This window comes from Schistocerca piceifrons, chromosome 8, assembly GCF_021461385.2.
Source record: "Schistocerca piceifrons isolate TAMUIC-IGC-003096 chromosome 8, iqSchPice1.1, whole genome shotgun sequence".
NCBI classification, from domain to species: Eukaryota; Metazoa; Arthropoda; class Insecta; order Orthoptera; family Acrididae; genus Schistocerca; species Schistocerca piceifrons.
In genome coordinates this window covers 493,047,774-493,067,498 of record NC_060145.1, presented here as the reverse complement: position 1 = coordinate 493,067,498, position 19,725 = coordinate 493,047,774, and the positions used below count along the sequence as shown (strand labels likewise).

General features: G+C 39.4%; 1 protein-coding gene across 3 annotated transcripts in view; it reads left to right on the top strand.

The window, feature by feature from the left end:
* LOC124712038 (choline/ethanolamine kinase) overlaps nucleotides 1–12,963 on the top strand; it is a 189,210-nt gene extending 176,247 nt beyond the window's left edge. Inside the window, exons 7-8 of one of the 3 annotated variants that reach the window (XM_047242330.1) lie at nucleotides 2,049–2,219; nucleotides 11,757–12,963. In XM_047242330.1, coding sequence (XP_047098286.1) covers nucleotides 2,049–2,219; nucleotides 11,757–11,867 — 282 coding nt within the window. In that variant the 3' untranslated portion in view covers nucleotides 11,868–12,963. Of the gene's footprint in view, nucleotides 1–2,048; nucleotides 2,220–11,756 lie in introns of those variants that run through there. The other 2 variants (XR_007005568.1, XR_007005567.1) reach the window with 2 other exon arrangements.
* Nucleotides 12,964–19,725: the final 6,762 nt, after the last annotated feature.

Sequence of the window (19,725 nt, the reverse complement as noted above, 5' to 3'; positions counted from 1 at the left end):
TGTGGAAAAAAAATTCTTGTGCTGTGTGTACATGTTTCATAAAGCTTTAATTAAGACACTCCTCTGCTATTGACGTATGTGTGTTTCTCACTCTCTCTCAAAGTGCAGTTTACTGCAGACATCATTTACTGCCACTTACGAGCATTCCATCTAAAACTGTGCAAGTGTTAACATCACATTTCACAAAGTTCAGTATAATTCGCAATGACATTTATTTTACAAACCAATTTTTCTGATCCATGTTAGCAGACATTTTGCGGGAAACCTCCAGTGCTTAGATTTTTATCATATAAGAAGGGGGACAGGCAAAACCTTTCTGTTTTTATTTAGAATTTGCTTTTGTTTGCAAGAAAACAACATTTTATAATGTTCAGTCACGTGTTATGGTGTACCAAAATTCAATCGAGATTTTTTGAAATACACATAGCATTTTTTGTTTGGGCTCAAATTGTGAATACACATCTTTAATTAATGCTGCATGGATCACAGAAAAATGTATTATTTTAAACAAAATACTTTTTGCTACGTATCATATTTTTCTTCTACTATTCATATTCTCAAAAAAACTCCATGAGCAAACTGACATTGTTTCCAAAAGGTACTCATTTCTAAACAACACTGCATTTGTTTCAGGCTAGCACTGCCTATCTCACATTATTCATTTTCTTTTGAATCCTCTACTTGTTCTGTATCAATATTCACTTGCACTGGAACATTCACATTATCTTTTTACTACAAAACTAGTCACTCATTTTAAACCTTCTATGGATAAAAATTAAGAAAAGAAACTGTCAATTGATTTGCTTTTTATGTTCATTTCCTGCCATCAGATTATTTGCTGATTTAATGTACTGTATATTACAGATAACACTGACACTATCATGATGTATGGTGTATTCCTATTAATGTATTGTTTAATATATTGCTAAGGCTTAACCAACTCTCTCTCCACTAATGGGAGCATACATCACAAATACTAAAGAAGTAAAATTTGATGTGCATAGCATCCTACATTAACATTTTTCTTCCTATATGCGAGTTTTACAAAATAGAAACAACAATAATAATTTATGTTTCAAAGAATCACCATGAGCATGTTGATACGACTCGTGAGAAGAGAGAATTATATTTGTAATTTTGGAATTCAGTTAATATTTTAAACATGCCTACAATGGTACAGTATGCAAAATATATATTATTCATTCCAAGGATATGGAACTTGTACGGATGTGTGAAAAATGTAGGATGTTGTGCAGTCTGTCTGGTACTGACCTTTTCCTCACAAAAATATAATTAGTTTCATTTTTTATTCACATCTGGAACTTAAATTTAATGGTTCTCCTTATGTTAAAATTCTAAGATAAACATTCGAGAACAATATTGCCTAGTCTGATTACCATCAGTTTGTCATTTTGAACCAGACCTTTTTAGTTAACAGCCATTGTTTGATTGGTGCAACAAATAATTTACTGTAATTAACCGGAATCCAGCACAAAAGAATAAAATTGTTAAAATTATAGTTCACACTGTAGGAAAAATATTACTGACAATATTTTGGTTTCTGCACTGATCCTCCAACAAATGCATTCCTAGTATTATAAGAAATATTTTTTTTTCCTATAGTGAATTTCACAGTAACTAAACAATGATTTTGTGCTAAACATCTATATTTGTCATGGAGGAATAGCAGCTGAAAGTTGAACATTGATAAACCTAACCAATAACTATTTTAATGAAAAACATCTATAAATCTGGAAAATTGTGCAGACCTCTTTGAAGTTCACATTACATAATTTTAAATTTAAGAATGGCACCTAATTAAAGTAGTTCATATTGTGGAATAATTTATGTAAAGGACAATTACTTCACACACTTAGTGCACCAGTCTCTTATAAAATACAAACCAACTCACTGTTATTTCAAATTCAGTCATTGTGCATTTTTATTGCAAACAGACTTGACACAGAGAAAACACATTTTCTTCCTTTCTCATTTTTAAAGTCTTCGAGACATAGTTATTTGACATGGTCTGTTCTGTTCCTGTGCAGCTGGTCTTCGCAAGGTCTTACCTGAAGACTTTCCATCAGAAACAACCAACAACTGAAGAAGAAACAGTACTGTTGAAGGAAGTGCAAGCCTTCACTCTTGCTTCACATCTTTTCTGGGGACTATGGGCTGTTGTCAATGCCAAACTGTCACAGATCCCATTTGGTTACTGGGTATGTTCTCATACTTTTTTCACAGGTTATTTGACATTTCCAAATCCATTAAAAATTTAATTCTTTCTCCTATTAAACAGGATATTTATGCATTCTCAAATTTTTAGATTGCAGACAGTCATAAATAATGAACTGTTGAATCATTGTGTATAGTTATGTTCTGTGTTTACATGGAGAAATGTCTTTAAATATTAAGTTGATGGTGACAATATAGAGAGATATCAGACCTGTAGAAATTAGGTGGAGGCTAAAGAAATTCAAAAAGATAAGTAGACTTCAAGAAGTTTAAAGCCATCTCGTAGAAATTTGCTCTCATTTAACTTACTGGTTTAAAATATAACAATGTGGTGTCAGGCATCCATACGTGATATTGGCCTAAGCATGGCTGACTCCCCTGCTGGACCCACAGTACTGTATACTTGAACCCTCCCTCCCCGGGGACTTACAGTTCTTTCGTGAGTTCATGTGTAGCACACAGAGAGACCTGAACTATTGCAGCCCATTCTTCCTTGATGGGCAGCATTTCCTTCCCCAGACCACGGTGTTCTTACTTTTGTCAACCTGACTATCCACTTTGTTTCCTTATCCCTTGCAGTTTTGTTGCCCCTTACCAAACATATTTTGTCACCCTTTGGGGTCTGACATCCAATTCTAAATTTTCTCTTTGTAGTGTGAGCAATTTGGCGAAGAACTCCCTCTCTAGCCTTTATGGCATGGATACCTCTCCCCCTCCTTTCCTGCCAAAGCTCCTTTCCACCTCAACAGGTCACCAACACATGTGGCCAGTTTGTGTGGTAGAGCTGTTATGTAACCACTGGCTGAGCCCACTGATATCACAGGGATCACACTTCTAATACATGAGCTGTTGTATCTCCATGTATGTCTATGGTAGGTCCCTTGTCATTCTGGAGCATTGGAACTCCCGGCAATGGTCACCGTACCAGATTGCGCCCATGGGTGGAGCCCCTGATCAGAGTGGATGGTATTAGGGTACACACTTTGCGTATGAAATGTATCAAGCTCCAAAAAACTGGCTTTTCTTCCACAGTCGTCTCTTCAGTTGGTAATGGATCATTTCATGCTGTTTGTTATTCCCTTCTCTGGCTACACCCTTCAGTGTGGGCCAGGCTCGCCAGTGAGGGGAGAAACCCTTTCCGTGCTAACTGGACTGCACTAACACAGACAGGGACACATTCACCACCACAGAGCCATCATTTTTTGTGGAAAATGTGGAAGGCAAGTTTGGCAAAATGGAGCCTCTCAGTAAAATGCAGTTGGGTTCACTGTTGGTCAAAACTTATTCTGCAGCCCTTCGTGTTTGTGATCATCTTATAATGTCCTGGTGCCCATTACTCCTTACCAGTGTCTGAATATAGTTCAGGGACTTCATTGTTCAAGTTGATGAACACTGAGCCAATCTGGAATGATTGGGCGTTTATTTTGATCAGCATGTGTGGAAAGGTCGTGAGGACAATTGCACCAATATGGGCACCTTTATTCTGGCATTTGAGGGAGATACTCAACCAGAGAAGGTCAATGTTCCGTGTTATCAGTGTGATGTGAAGTGGTATGTCCTGCCACCCATGAGGTGCTTTCGATGTTTGCAGTTTGGACACGTCTTCCGGCTGTATGGTGGACCCTCTATGTGGTGACTGTGGACAACCACTCCATGAGGATGGATCCAGTGTTTTGCCACACCTATGTGCTACTTGTCATCACTATCTCTTTCCATGCTCACCAAATTGCCCAGTTTATAAGATAGAAAAGAAGATATAAGAATATAAGTCCCTGGATCGCTTGTTTACACTGAGGCTTGTAAGAAATTTTACATACTACATCCTGTGTTGGTGACTTCTACCTTTGCTTCTGTTACATCCTTTCTCTTTCCTCCCTGTTCTTTACCCCTGCCCCATCCCTATCTCCTCTCCTCATCCCATGTGGTTCCCACACCCTCCCCTCCAAATGCCACTTTCCTCCGCCGCTGAAGAAGTGCCTGCCCCTTCTTCGGAGCCCATCAGTGATGGGGCTCCCTCCTGGGACCCTTCTCCTCAGCTTCTTTCAGGCCGGAGGCCTTCTATCACAGCAAAGCCACGGGACACATAGTCTGTGCACCCTAAGATTGCCCGCTCTCTTTCAATTCCAGATCTTGCAGAAGCCTGCTTTCCCTTTGTGCCCTGCCTTCCTCAACCTATGAAAGTACAGAAGAAGAAACATAAGCCCCAGGACAAGGCCCCTGTCCACTGCCCCTGGCGATGCCATTGCATCACGCGCAAACCCCCCCTCCCCCACTGACAACTTATTTATTTACAGTTGTCACCCAGTCCTTGGTGACAGATGCTGACAGGACAGCAAGATTACTTCCAGCTTCTTTGGCTCCCATTTGGATACCCATTCCATGCTTATTCAGTGGCACTGTAATTGGATACTACCATCAGCTCCCAGAGCTGCAATCCGTTATTGCTTTTTACTTAGCAGCTTGTGTTGTTCTCCAGGAATCTGATTTTACTGATGCTCACTCACCAACCCTGCATGGATTCCATGCTCTGTCAGAACTGGATCAGCCCTTTGAGGGCTTTTGGTGGCATCTGTATGTTAGTCTGTACAGATATTGTTAGTACATGGGTTCCACTTTGTACACCTTGGAAACAGGTGCTGTCCGGGTCCACTTGGACTCTTCAGTCACCTTTTGCAATCTCTTATCTCCCTCCTGACAGGCCACCTACACCTGCTGCCCTAATTACGCTCCATCAGCAGCACCCTCCTCGCTTCCTCCTCTTTGGGGATTTTAATGCCCATCATCCTTTGTGGTGGGGCAGTGTGTTTCATCCAGTCGGGGGCCCCACATAGACCAATTTCTTGCAAGCCATGACCTTTACGTTGTTAATGGTGTTTCTCCTACTGATTTTAGTGCTGCATATGGCACTTTCTCTGCCATTGATCTTTCGCTCGCTTCCTTCCCCTTCTCCCTTCATTGTACTGGCCATGACACAATGATCTCGGTGCTAGTGACCATGTCTTGTTGATTATATGATTCTCTCATTCCGTTCCCACTCCAGATGACCAGATTATCATACTGGGCTTACCATCCTGCTGGTTTACCTCTGTATATCTCCTAAGTCGTGTTCACACCTTTTTTGTCAGGTTGTATTGAAGAAGTCATACATGATCTGTTCAATAAGATTATACACGTTGCAGTTGCCCACTCAACAGGCCCCGTTCACCAGTGGCCACTTCCACTGTGTAGCACATCCATTGCCACCACCATCCATGATCATTGTCATGCTTTGTAACACCTTAAGCAGCTTCCAATCTCCACCAGTCTTCTTGCCTTTAAATGTCTTTGCACCAAAGCCCATTACTTAATCAAACAGAGCAAGTGGGTGTGTTGGCAATGCATTGTCTCCTCTCTAGGTTCTTCTGTCCCTTTGTCACAGATGTGGGCTAACTACACCAAGGTTGTCAGCAGCATTCTTCCATTCTAGGGCTTGTGCTTGCACGTGTCCTTTGTACAGATACATCACTTCTCGCAGAACACCTCACGACCCCTTTTTGGGATAGCATCAAAGTCAGCCTCCTATCCAGCTGCCTTCCTCCTCTGGAAACAACAAACTGAAGCTTCCCACTTATGTTTTAACCCTTTGTGAGGCAGAATCCTACAATGAACCTTTTACTGAATGGGAGTATGTTTTGGCCCTGTCTTCTTCATGCAATCATTGCTTTGATTGGAAACTGCAATTTGGCAGGCATTTACTCAGCGCCACCATCTTGTGATTTTCTTCGGTCTTTGTAAAGCCTAAAACGCAGCTTGGCACCTTCACACCCTCCTTACGCTCCATGAGTGGTGTCTTTGCCCCCCCCTCCCCCAATTTTTATTCACCAGTTTCTGTGCCACCGGACATTCATTTGGCACTGTTCTCAGCTCTCTGTGGACATAGGATGATGGCTCTCCACAGGACTTCATATTAAGTGTCCTTTTTCTCAACACTTTTAATGGGTTTGTAGTCTCTGCTGGATCATTGGTCACCCCTGCTCTGTAAGTGGATGATTTCTGCATCTGGACTATCTCCCACTCAGTGATCTCTGTCAAACAAGAGATCCAGGGTTCCATCTGGGAAGCTTCCATATGGACTCTTCTCTTCCCTTAAGTTGAGATGGTGCATTTCTGTCACTGTGCTACATACAGTCCAGCCTCATCTGAAGCTCCACCTTGAAGCACAGCACGTGTGTGCATGGACGCCCAGTCCCATTTCTTGGGTCTGCTTTTTGACAACAAGCTTACTTGGTTGCCCCTTAGTCATCATATGAAGGTTGCCTGTTTTTGTAAACTCAATGTCCTTCACTTCCTTGCCCACAACTCTTGGGATGTGAATTGATCAATCCTTCTCTTTCTTTACCTGTCATTGTGGTATCTGTTTAGCCACTGGTGCCTTTTGCTCTATCCCTGTCAATAGTGTTCTCATTGACACTGGGATCCCTCCCCTTTCAATTTGATGGTTGCAGCTCCTGGTCTCCTATGTCATTACTATCTGCTCTTTCCCTGCTCACCATCCTTATGCAATTCGTTACATGGCTTTGGCACGTCACCTGCCCACTGCCCACCCTCGGGTAGGTTTACCGGTTAGACTCCGCCTTACATCTCTCCTCCGTGATTTCCAACTCCTCTCCTTGTCCTCTCCTTGTCCTCTTCTCCACATTCTCTGTCAACCCCCCCCCCTCCTTAATTAGTTACTTGGCCCCTGATTCAGATGGATTTATTGCGGGGTCGGAAAGCCTCTATTGCTCCAATGGCATTCCACGGTTTTTGAATGCTCTAATGGTAGTTTCAGGATGTCATTGTTTTTTACACCGATGGCTGTAAATCCAAGGATCATGTGGGATATGCCTTCAGGTCTTCTGTTGGCATGAAACACTCTCTCTTTCCTACCACCTGTGGCATGTCTGTTTCCCCTGGAGTTGTCCCTCGCCCAAGTTTCATGACGGATGGACTCAATTAATGGACTTCAGGCCATGGGTTAAAGGTTTCCTGCTACCCCTTGGTCTCTGTCATCCACAGCCTTCTTGCTGATCTTGGTGATGCTGCTTATTTGGTTGATTTCCTTGGGGTTCCTGGCCACATAGGTACCCAGGGTAATGAACCTGCTGATCATCTGACTGGGAGAGGATGGCCACCTAGTCCCATTCTCCATGACCCCTCCAGGGATGGATTTGCAGCTTTACATTAGATCCCTTTTTGCTCATTTGTGGGCCGTCTCTTCGAAGACTACCCCCCCCCCCCCCTCCCCCGCCCTCCCCACATGTAATAAACTTTGTGCATTCAAGGAGACTCCCACAATGTGGCATTCTTCCCTCTGCCTCTGCTGATGGGAATCTACCATCCTTGGCCAACCGCCATCCTCATATTCGCCACACTAGTTTGACCCATGTTTTTTTACTCTGTAATGAGCTGCAGCTTCTATTTTACTTGTGGAGTCCTCTCATGGTGATCCATATTTTGCTGGACTGCTCCTGCCTTTTGGCCCTTCACACTAAATATGCCCTTCCACCTTCCTTGTCTCGGTTGTTAGCGGAAGATCCTTGCTTGGTTACATCTATCTTCAGTTTTCTTCACGAAAGTGGTTTGTCATCCCTGGTTTATCCTTCAATTTTCCTCTGGAATTTGAGTGCCTCAGTTAGTGTAGGCATTGGTTATGGAGGCCTTGTCCTTGCCTCCATCCTGGCCATGTTCTCCCCATCTTTTTCCTTACATTTTTTGTAGACTGTTGTACAGTTTTGTTTCCTCTTTTGTAGTATCTTCTTCCCTGGTATCGTCCCCCTTGTATCATGACAACAGTATGGTGTGGGTGTCATGATGGGTCCATGGTGATGGTACCCCAATGCACATAGTGTTTCTGGGGCACCCTTGCCCTCACCATTTCCACCCATCCCCTTCCTGTTCTTTCCTCTTCCTGCTGCCCACACATTCCTTCACCTCTCACTGATTGCCCATTATACCTCCCCCTTGAGCGAACTGTGCCATTTGTGTTGTTCCTCCCTTGATTTCTGCCATCTTACATTATGGGATTGATGACCTCACTGTATGGTCCCATCCCCTGAACCAGCCAACCAACAAACAATACACTTGAGATGTATATTCTAAGACAATAATCTGATGGTGTACAAATTCTGAATTTGTCAATGAAAACAACATGACACTTTTGAGCTAGTTCCAGTCCCTTGCCAAACTTGTCCATGCATCACAGTGGTTGTGGTTTCGTACTGCTGTTCGTAATGGATGCCTAGGGGCCAATTGTGTACTTTCCTTATTGACACAGCCATCACAGTAGGCTGCAAAAAAAGCAGCACAGTTCTGTTGTACACCCCGCATAGCAGCTATGAGCCATACTTTTTAGGCAGCTATGAGACGTTATTCTTAGATAGATGCATCAGGTAGCATTGTTGACCAAAGGCAACCACTATGGGGTGGGCCCGAAATGTTTACTGATAGCAGTTTGATGTCTGGATGATGCCGCTGTGGTGTACACAAATTCAATGGGCAACTTCTAGTGCTGACAGTCATTCTTGCTATAAAGTTACAAATTGTGTTCAGTCTGAACTTTAAATGAACCATAGAGGCATGTTGGCAGACTGAATAGCATACACCAGCTGCATTGTCCCAGTCACAACTGAGAACACAGTGCATTATCAGTACTAAGCTTCACAGACAATACAGGTTTACTGTTACTTCCCTTGGAATGCTGCTGTGTATGGTGATTCCCTTTGGTGAAAGGAGTACTGAGAGTGAGGTTCTATTTCTCTCTTTTTTTTCCTTTCTTCATTTTTTTAACTTTTTTAAAAAAGAGACAACTATGCAAGACGTAAGTAGTGGCAGAGCTTTTTAAAGCAGTTTATTTTTATGACTGGTGTGTATACAAGGCATGATCAAAATTTAGTGCTAGTATGCATATTATTTTCTCTGAATTTGCAACAGAACAGTTAATATTACCGATGATTGTTAATCCATATGTTCTCTACTAACCAGTGCAACACAAGAAGACCCAGTAACTCAATAGCTTGCAAAAAAAATCTTCTTCCATGTTTAGAGTAATTTTAATTTCAGAGACTGTTGTTATGGTATAGCTTGGGGCTAACCTAATTTTGAGGGATTGGTTCTCATAGTTGCTCACAAGGAATATACATAGACTTTTTGTGGCAGTGTACATTCAGAAGTGACAGATAATCAATAAGATAGCAAAAAAAAGATAAACTGCATACAACCTAATTCCACACTCTAAAGTCGTAAGTTGACACAGTTGCTGACAGCCATAGATTGTCTTTATTGAGCTTAAGAATGTTGGATAGTTCACCATACTTCTGTTCGGTGTTATGAACTCTGACAGGAACAGAGAGAAGTCACAAACTGAGAGGTCAGTACTGACTTAACTACCTGTGAAACAGTATAACTACAAGGGCACATTACAGTAGATCATGCACAGGGAGGTGAAAGCTACCGATCCCAAAAGTTAAACCACTTTGTGCAGTTATGCACTGTGATACGCTCCTTCCACAGCTAAAGAATTAAGTGGCAGACATTAAGAGATGCATTATGGAAAGCTAGCTTGGCAAAAACACATTTGGAGGCTTAATGGAAGATCCACCTCTGCTCAAAATTATATTGTATCTGAATACTCTTATTGTGAATGAAAATTCCCTGCCAAAAGTGATCAGACTCTGTGAAAAGAAAATTCATCTACTTAAATAAAATGCTCATAAAACTCAAGATGACAAAAAGGGAAGAAATTGGACAAGGGTTGAATTAGAAGAAATTGCGTTCTTTGAGCTGAGGTAAAAGTTAAAATGGATAGTGCTGCTGAACTGGTCTGGGTATTATGATTGACAGCTCCAGACAGAAAGCTGTGTTTTGTGCTGAGAAGAAAAGGTAGGCGTGAATAGGATAGTTGACTTTTCAGCTTTATTTCATTGTCCTGAATCAGAGAAGCTAGGACAGAGATCTCAAGATGTATAATACTGCAATTATCAACAATTTACACCTACACTGAAGCACCAAAGAAACTGATATAGGCATGCGTATTCAAATACGGAGATACGTAAACTGGCAGAATATGGTGCTTTCGTGGGCAACAGCTACAGAAGGCAACAAGTGTCTGGAGCAGTTGTTAGATCAGTTACTGCTGCTACAATGGCAGGTTATCAAGATTTAAGTGAGTTTGAATGTGGTGTTATAGTCGGCACACGAGTGATGGGACACAGCATCTCCAAGGTAGTGATGAAAGGGCACTTTCCTGTTCGACCATTTCACAAGTGTACAGTGAATATCAGGAATCTGGTAAAACATCAAATCTCCATCATGCTATGGCAGGAAAAAGATCCTGCCAGAATGGGACCAATGACAACTGAAGAGAAGCATTCAGCACGACAGAAGAGCAACCCTTCCATAAATTGCTGCAGATTGCAGTGCTGGGCCATCGACAAGTTTCAGTGTATGAACCATTCAATGAAACTTCATCGATATGGGCTTTCGGAGTTGGAGGCCCACTTGTGTACCCTTGATGACTGCCTGACACAAAGCTTTACACCATGCCCGGGCCCATCAACACTGACATTGGACTGTTGATGACTGGAAACATGTTGCCTGGTCGGACGAGTCTCATTTCAAATTCTATCAAGTTGATGGATGTGTACAGGTATGCAGACAATCTTATGAATCTATGGACCCTGCGTGTCAGCAGGGGACTGTTCAAGCTGGTGGAGGCTCTAATGGTGTGGAGCATGTGCACTTGGAGTGATATGGGACTATTGATCCTTCTAGATATGACTCTGACAGGTGACGTGTGTAAGCATCCTGACTGATCACCTGCATCCATTCATGTCCATTATGCATTATGATGGACTTGGACAATTCCAGCAGGACTATGTGACACCCTACACATCCACAATTGCTAGAGTGGCTCCAGGAACACTCTAAGTTTAAACACTTCAACTGGTCACCAAACTCCCCAGACAGGAACATTATTGAGCATATCAGGGATGCCTTGCAACACGCTGTTCAGAAGGGATCTCCACCCACTAGTTCTCATGGATTTATGGACAGCCCTGCAGGATTCATGGTGTCAGTTCACTCCACACTCCAGCACTACTTCAGATATTAGTTGAATCCATGCCATGCCGTGTAGCGGCACTTCTGCATGCTAGTGGGGGCCCTACACAGTATTAGGTAGGTGTATCAGTTTCTTTGGCTCTTCCGTGTATTTGTACCTGCTGTGGCAACAGATATTGGTAGCGCAGTGTGACAATTGTTACACTGTTATCAGTGGAGAAACACAATAACCAAACAAATGTAGACTTATGTATTTGACACTCGTGCTTCACGAGGTAAACTGCTTTCGGGTACATTACACTTCAATTTGGAAACCTCAAATTAAAAAATAAATATGAATTTATGCTGTTTATTAAAACTTTAATATGTACTTACAAAATTACAAAATAAATGAAGGCAGAAATGCAACACTTACATTGAACTTGTTTATCCTTTCTCCACAGGAATATGCTGATGCGAGGTTAGAGGCCTACTTTTATTCTAAAAGCAAACTTCTAAACAGTGCAGCAAGTGACATTGGCACCAAGAGGAAAATTGGCGATTTAGAAGAATGAAGTGATCAGATCAGAAGATGAAGAATTTGACCTCGACAGAATTTGCAACTGAATCTGTCTCGTTGCAAATTCTGTGATGGAGATCGTGTTCAGCTGGAGGCTTGAAACTTGAGCATATCAGTTATGTACCTTCTGAGGTATTTCAATACCTGTGTGGAAGGGCCTCTATGCCTTTGATTTCAAAGGTTTAGCTTCTGTAAGAGCAAGGCAGAGCTGTTAAGTTCATGGAAGACTCCTCATCCATTGGAAACATCCATGTAACTTAAGATCATTCCATTCCTTTTTTTCTTTTTTTTTTAAATTTGTAACTGACTATTTATTCAGTCTCTCCGTAGATCATTTTAAATTAAATGAAGCTTTGTTGCATTTGACTAATAAATTGCCAGTGCAGCATTGCTAACTGCTGTAAATATCAATAACTTAGATTATATTTAAACTTATGAAGCAGCATAGCACCAGAATGAATTACTGCATTTCATCTCTTAGTGCAATAAGCACAGGCTTAGAACTGCATGCAGGCAGCTATTTCTTATGCTACTTTGACTCCATAAAAGTTCCATGAAGGTATTACATTGACTTACAATCAAGAGCAAATGCAAACAAATTATCTATCAGTATAATGAGTGTGATTGCTCAGATTGCATAAAAAATGTTCTTTTTAACATGGCTGACTTAGAAACAGAGCAGACAGCTGTGGGGTACATTACTCCATGCAGGCAATCATGTAATGTCACACATCAGTGGTGGCATTAGTCGTGTTTGCAGTTATATGCAGTTACGACTAAACCAATGTAAGAGGCGAAAGGGCTGTGGTGAATTTTCAAGCAGTTTGTTGGGTGCAACGCATATTTGAGACTGTCTCTTCTTTTTTACATTGTAATCTCATTGCTCACATGTATTAATGTCATTACCTAAATCATGTGTCATGAGTATGTCTACAAAGTATTATGTTTGTAATTTGTGTTGTCCATATATTTTTTAAAGAAATCTGCTTTTTGTTTAGTACAAAGATATTGTTCTGTGTTCAGAAATTTGTATTATTTATAAAACAAACTCAGAATCATTCAACGTGCATAAATAAAAGTTGTAATAAACAGTCATGTTCGTACTTATTTACACTTGATGTGCGTGCGTGTGCACGCACACGCACACATGTGTGAGAGCTTTTTTAATGGAATCTTCTCCTTTTTATACACTGTACCAATGTTTGATATTTGCCAAATATGGAAGAAAGAGAAAGAGCCTTCGTGGAGTTCAGAGAGCACTGATGCCGGTTGGAGTTCTGACTCCATCTGTGGGGTGAGCTCAGGTCTCAACATATCCAGAAAGGCAATGATTTGGATTTGAGACCATGTGTCGTATTACAAAAATTCAACATGAAAGTATATTATACAGTCGAATCTTGATATAAGGAATTTCATGGGACCACGAAAATTAAATTGTTGTACCAGGATTATTGTTATAATGAGGTTTTGTTGTCATGACTTGGGGCAAGCAGCCATGTTTTCGTGGCTGAGAAGTACATTACTGTAGTACTTTTCTGATGAAAAATAGTATTGAAAGACAAATAATGAAACACATTTTGTTCACTTCATTTATTAATACTGTACCTTGTAACAAATAAAAAATATTAAAATAAAATAATAATAAAATATAATAATAATAATTTGTAATAATAATAATTGTTAGTTTGGATAAGTAATTGAGGGATTAAAATTTTACGCCGTGAATTTATCGAGCTTCGCACGTCCGAAGATGTACGGAACGTAGCCAGGGCTCATTATGTATTTTTTTTGTAGACAGAGTCTGATATCTGACCTCAGCTTCAATCATGAAGATGGAGTGACTAAAACTACTAAAACAAAGCAAGGCATAAGATTAAATAAACATATATTCATTTCAACACATACATTACGATATAAATTACACTTACGTAAAATTCTAGATAAATAATGGCAGATCATTCACAAATGAGAGCGACTTATTAATTCTGCGCCTCTTTTCTGCTAATAAATATCAATATGGCTAACTGTGGAGCCGCACAAAATATTAAATCCTTCTAGGACAACGAATGACATGAGAGTGTTGATGCCTACTCGCTGTGACAAGAGAGCGGTGTTAATTGCTTTATTTTGCATTCTCTTGTCTTAAAAAATCGATACATATAATCTAAGTTAACTAACTTAAATATTATCTGTGCTCTAGTGCAAATGGTTCCTTAAACTGCCCCCCAAATTGCGAGAGCAAAGGTGTACCACCTGCAGCTGAGCAATTTGTTGACGTATTTTCTTTATTTGTCATGTCATGAATCATAAGTTATTACGTATCTTGTTTCACAGATTCAACATACTTAAAATATCATAAAATGTCATACATCCACAAAAATACATAAATAATAATTACATACAAGATCAATGAAAGTGAAAAGAAAAAATAAAAATATTCGCTTCCGAGCAGTATTGAACTCAGGAACTGCAGTATCAGAGACTAGCGAAGTGGCTCAGCGCTATTACTGCTAGCGTGCATACAGTTCTCAATTTTATGTAACAGTTGTACACAGACTGTAACGAATTTCATAGTTCGTATTCACTTGTGCTGTTACTTTGTAAAAATTTTGTTGGGCATGTAGTCCGTTGTTCTCTTTCACTTCAAAATGTTATTACACATGTTCATTCAATAAATAAAATTAATTAATGGTTTTGTGCATATTCAGAGATATGTGAACATATTCTCTTTAGAATGTCACTTGGTAGTAAAGGTTTATACTGTGCGAAAGTCTTTGCACTTTAAAATAAATGTCACGTGTCACACGTTTTGTTTACATTGAGACGAAAGTTCTTGAAGAAACAAGTTGGAGATCAAGAATCTCGCAACGAAGCGTGCTTTGGAAGACATAGTTAAAATGTGGTTTCGTCGTGGTAGGAATTCATGGTGTCAGTGGTTCCATACTGACCAGTCCGTGTTACATCTACTCAATAACCTCCATATTTCGTCTTCCAAAAAGCGTATGTCGTCTCCTGGATATTGTGTCGTCGTTTCGTCGAAAAGTGTGCCGTGGTTTTGCTACTCACGTCACCTATAGTGTCCCATCATGAGCGCAGTGAACCGTTTTTTTTATATTTGCACACAACTTGTTCATACATTGTTCGTTGCAAAACAAAATGTTCGTTCACAACAGAGAGCACAAAACATAACAAATATCACTTCACTTTGAGTACAGTTTTCTGTTACATATTTACATAGATATAAAAATTTTCTGTGAAACATGTATCTATACATTTACACTACATTGTTTCGTAATACATATACATATTTTATATTTTTCAATTGCATTAAACTAGATATTTACAAGTACATATGGGTCAGACATAAAAAAAAATTATCTAATAGGTTCAGTGTATTGTGATACATTCAGAAAATCCATTTTCTTTTATAGGTCTTTTCCCCTTTTTAATAAAGTTTTCCTTTTAAGTATATTTTCCTTTACATCAGTACTACACGTTAAGTGTTCTTCCTCATTAAATGTTTCCTGCAACATAAACTTTCATAATAGGTTAGAAAACATCCTTGAGATGATCTGTCCTGAAAAGTCATGATTACAATAAGACACGACACGTCACATCCACAATCAATTCCAAATTAGCACATGCACAAAGTATCATTTACAAATAAAATAAATTATATAGCCTTGCTCAATTAATCTCATTTGTCATTTCCTGTAGAGTGGTTTTTTTTTTGTGCATGTTGTGTTCATGTGGATTGTGGTGTGAGTGTGAATAGCAAATCAAGTGTCTATCATGCCAATTAATGTATCAGGTTCAGAGCAGCAATTGTCTCCGGTCATTTAGTCTGTCAGCTTGTCTGCAAGGTATTAACAAATATAATCAGTAACTGTGCTTTGCATGAAAATTGTTAGTTCTTCCTGTGTCTTATCTTCTTGCTGCTGCTGCTGTTACTGCTGGTGCTGTAAAATGTAGATACTTAAGATTATAGCTTATATCTTCTTCTTCTTCCAGCATGAAGTACCAGATGTGACTTACCTTGTTTTTCTATCAGCATACTCTGCTAAGGGCTAAAAGTTTTCAAATCTTTGTGAGGGTACAAACCTAAAATTCTCTTATTCTTGGGGTTTTGTAACAGATATGCTCCAGGATGTGGTATATCAATGATTGTGTAAGGACCTTCATATAGCGGACGCCACTTAACATTACGTTTTAGAGGTAATGACGATTTGTAGTGGGTCTTAAGTAAAACTTGCATGCCTATTGTAAAGTTTTGCCTTCTTTTCAAATTAGCACCATAGTTCTTATTTCTAATGTCAGCTTGTTCAGTAATTGCCATGAGTACTTCCCTTACCTTTTCCTCGTGTGAAGGTTTGGTGTCAGAAAATTTTGGTAGTGGGTTGCTCCATTCATTAGTTTCCTTTGTGTCAAACATGATTTCTCTGGGAGTGTAGGGTGTGTTGTATATATTTAAATTGTTGTGTATTTCCTCAAAAAGTGCTAGGTAATGTATCCAGTTTGTGTGCTGTGTTGAGGTATAAGTTCTCATGAATCTATTTAATTCTCTAAAAACTCTCTCACAAGGGTTGGCTGATGCATGAAACTTTGAAATAAAGATGCTCTTAATGTTATTGTCCTTTAGAAATTTTCTCCAGGTGAATCCTGCATAATACTTGGCGTTATCTGATAAAATGGCTTTAGGTTTTCCACAGTATGGCATGTAATCATTTGTGAATCTTCTGATGATGGTGTTTGCTGTGGGTGACTTAATGGCAAAAAGTTTGATGTGCTTAGAAAATATGTCATAAAATGCTAGAATGTATTTGCAACCTCCGATGCTAGTTGGATGAGGTCCGCTAACATCTGTACAAAGTATCTCTCTAGGTCCAGTAGGTAAGATAGAGTGCAAATCTGTTTTGGTGGATTGATTTTGTGGCTTGGATTTTTGACATATGAGACATTTGCTGATAACATCATGTATTTTTCTTCTCATGTTTGGAAAATAGCAATATGTATGTAACTTGTTTAGACATTTCTTTGTTCCGTAGTGTCCCCAAACTGTGTGAGTGTGTGCAACGAGATTGTGTACAGAATCTTGTGGTATGCAAACGCACCAGTTAGTAGCATTTGTGTGTCTTTTGTAGAAAAGTATGTTGTTGTGTAACATGTATCTGTCTTGTAAAGTGTCATTGTGTTGTTGTACTATGATTTGTTTTATTTTGTACCAGTGTGGATCTGAATCTTGTAGCGTTGCCATGTTCTTGCATAGGTCTATGTAGTATTGTGTAAACTGTTTGTCTTGCATGAGTAGTATTCTGTAATCGTGTGTGTTCTCAAAGTCTGTATTGTTATGGTGTAATCCTTGCGGTAGTCTTGAAAGTGTGTCAGCTATTATGTTGTCTTTTCCCTTGATGTGCTTGATTTCAAAAGAGTAATTCTGTAATGCAAGTGCCCATCGTGTAAGTCTAGGGTGAATGAGTTTACATGACAAAAGGAATGTAAGTGCTTGATGGTCAGTGTATATAATGGTATGTCTTCCATACAGATAATAATTAAACTTTTTAAATGCCCATATAATAGATAATGTTTCCAATTCTGTGGTGGAGTAAGATCTTTCACATTCTGTTAAAGTACGACTGGCAAAACCAATGATCTTAATATGTTCTGAAGTTTCTGTATTAACAAGTTGAAATAAACAACATCCCAAACCAATGTTTGATGCATCACAAGCAATACAAAAGTTCAAATTGAAGTCTGGATGTTCCAGCATGTTAGAATTTACTAAGGCTTCTTTGATTTTAGTAAAGTCATTTTCACAGTCATGGTTCCAAATCCATACCTGGTTCTTCTTTAATAAGTTTAGTAAGTATCTGCTATTGAGTAACTGTTTAGGTATGAATCGTCTGAAAAACGAGCATAGACCGAGAAATGATTTTAACTGTTTCTTATTAGTGGGACTGGGGAAATGTCTGATAGCATCTAATTTTGAAGGGTCAGGTTTAATGCCTTGTGTGTTGATGATGTGTCCTAGGTATTTGATCTCACAACAAGCAAATCTAGATTTACAAATATTGGCAGTGATACCAGCTTGTGTGAATCTGCATAGTAACGTGTTCAGGGTATCAGTGTGATCCTTCCAGGTTTTTGAGGCAATCAGTATGTCATCTACATAGTGTGTAACAGTTTCTAGTAAATCATCACCGAGTACAGAGTTTAGTGCAGTAATGAATACTCCTGAGCTTACATTTAGGCCAAATGGTAATACACAAAATTGATAAGTTCTGCCACCAAACATAAAGGCTGTATATTTTCTGGATTCTTTGCTTATTGGCACCTGCCAAAACGAATTTTTAAGGTCTATTGTAGAGAAATATTTTGCATCCAAGAACTTCTGAAGTTGTTCGTCAAGATTTTCTGGTTGTGTCCTCACAGGTAAGATAATTTGGTTGATAGCTCTTGCATCTAATACTAACCTGATACTTCCATTGTGTCTTTTCACTACATGCAAAGGGCTACAATATGGAGATGTTGATGGTTCTATAATATTCCATGTAATCATTTTCTTTAGTTCTTCCCAAACTGCAGGTCGCTGAGCTAGAGGTACATTGTATGACTTGTGGTAATAGATTTGGTGAGGCTTGACTTCAATCGTATACATATATGTGTTGATCCTACCTGGCTTACTAGTGAAAACATCCTTATTCTTAAGTAAAATATGTTTAAGCTGGGATCTCTCCTCTACATTAATAGCATCACATTCTGATAACTTAGAATTAATTTGTGTAAGTACATCATTCACTCCCTCACCGTGTGATACAGGTTGTTGTGTGGAATCTATATCAGTCTCACGTATAATCTGTATCTTGTAGCCAGAACAGTGCTTGTTATGGTCTACTAGTCGAGTGTCCAAGTTCAAAACTATGTCTCTGCCTTCATACTTAAAATAACAAATGCCTTTGGAGAAGTCTATAGTACAGTCCTTCTCGCAAAGAAAATCAATACCCAATATACAATTGGCAGCAAGGTTTTGGACAACTAGGAAAGGCCATTGTAAGATTCCATTTCCCATATTAACAGTCACAAATACCTGCTTATTAACTCTACTTGACTTATTACCTAATGCAGTTAATATTAAACAGTTCTGAACTGGGAACTCTGGTATCTTAGAAGTTTTCTTCATCATAGTATAAAAATTGTGAGAAATCACACTGACAGCAGCTCCTGTATCAATAATTATGTTAGTAGGTATACCTCCTACAATGCCTGAGGTGGAAGACAGTACAAATCTTTTCTTTACATTGTGACATTGTGTGTTGTCATTTATCAGATCATCAGCTAAGTTTCCACTTTCATTATATCTTAAGAATAGTGTAGGCAACTCTTGTTGTGTAAATGTTAATTTTTCTTGTTTCACAGTTTCACTAGCTAGTGTGTATTCAAACATAGTTTCTAAATTGAAGTTGCCCCCCAAATGTTCCTCAGTCACGACCTGGGGCTCAGTAATGACTGGTTCTAGTTTACCTGGTTTGTCTGGTCATTGGTAAGTGTAGTTGTAGTTTCATTAGCTACCTCAATAATATTTACATTTGGATACTGTCTTTGCCAATCACCTGTCTGTTTTCGGTTGGCTGAAGTCACTTGTTGGTTTATGTTGCTTGTTTGCACAAAATTCCCTTGTGGCATCTGAACATGATTTTGTGGTGGCGGTTGCGGTGTTTGCCACTGTCTCACATAATACTGGTTGTCGTTCTGATTAAAGTGCGGTGTAAGTGTTCCATTTCTTGTGTAATCTGTGTTGTTGTTTCTTTGCCAGTGTTTCTGTTTTGCTTTGTGTGCGTTGTTGTTTCCACTATTCC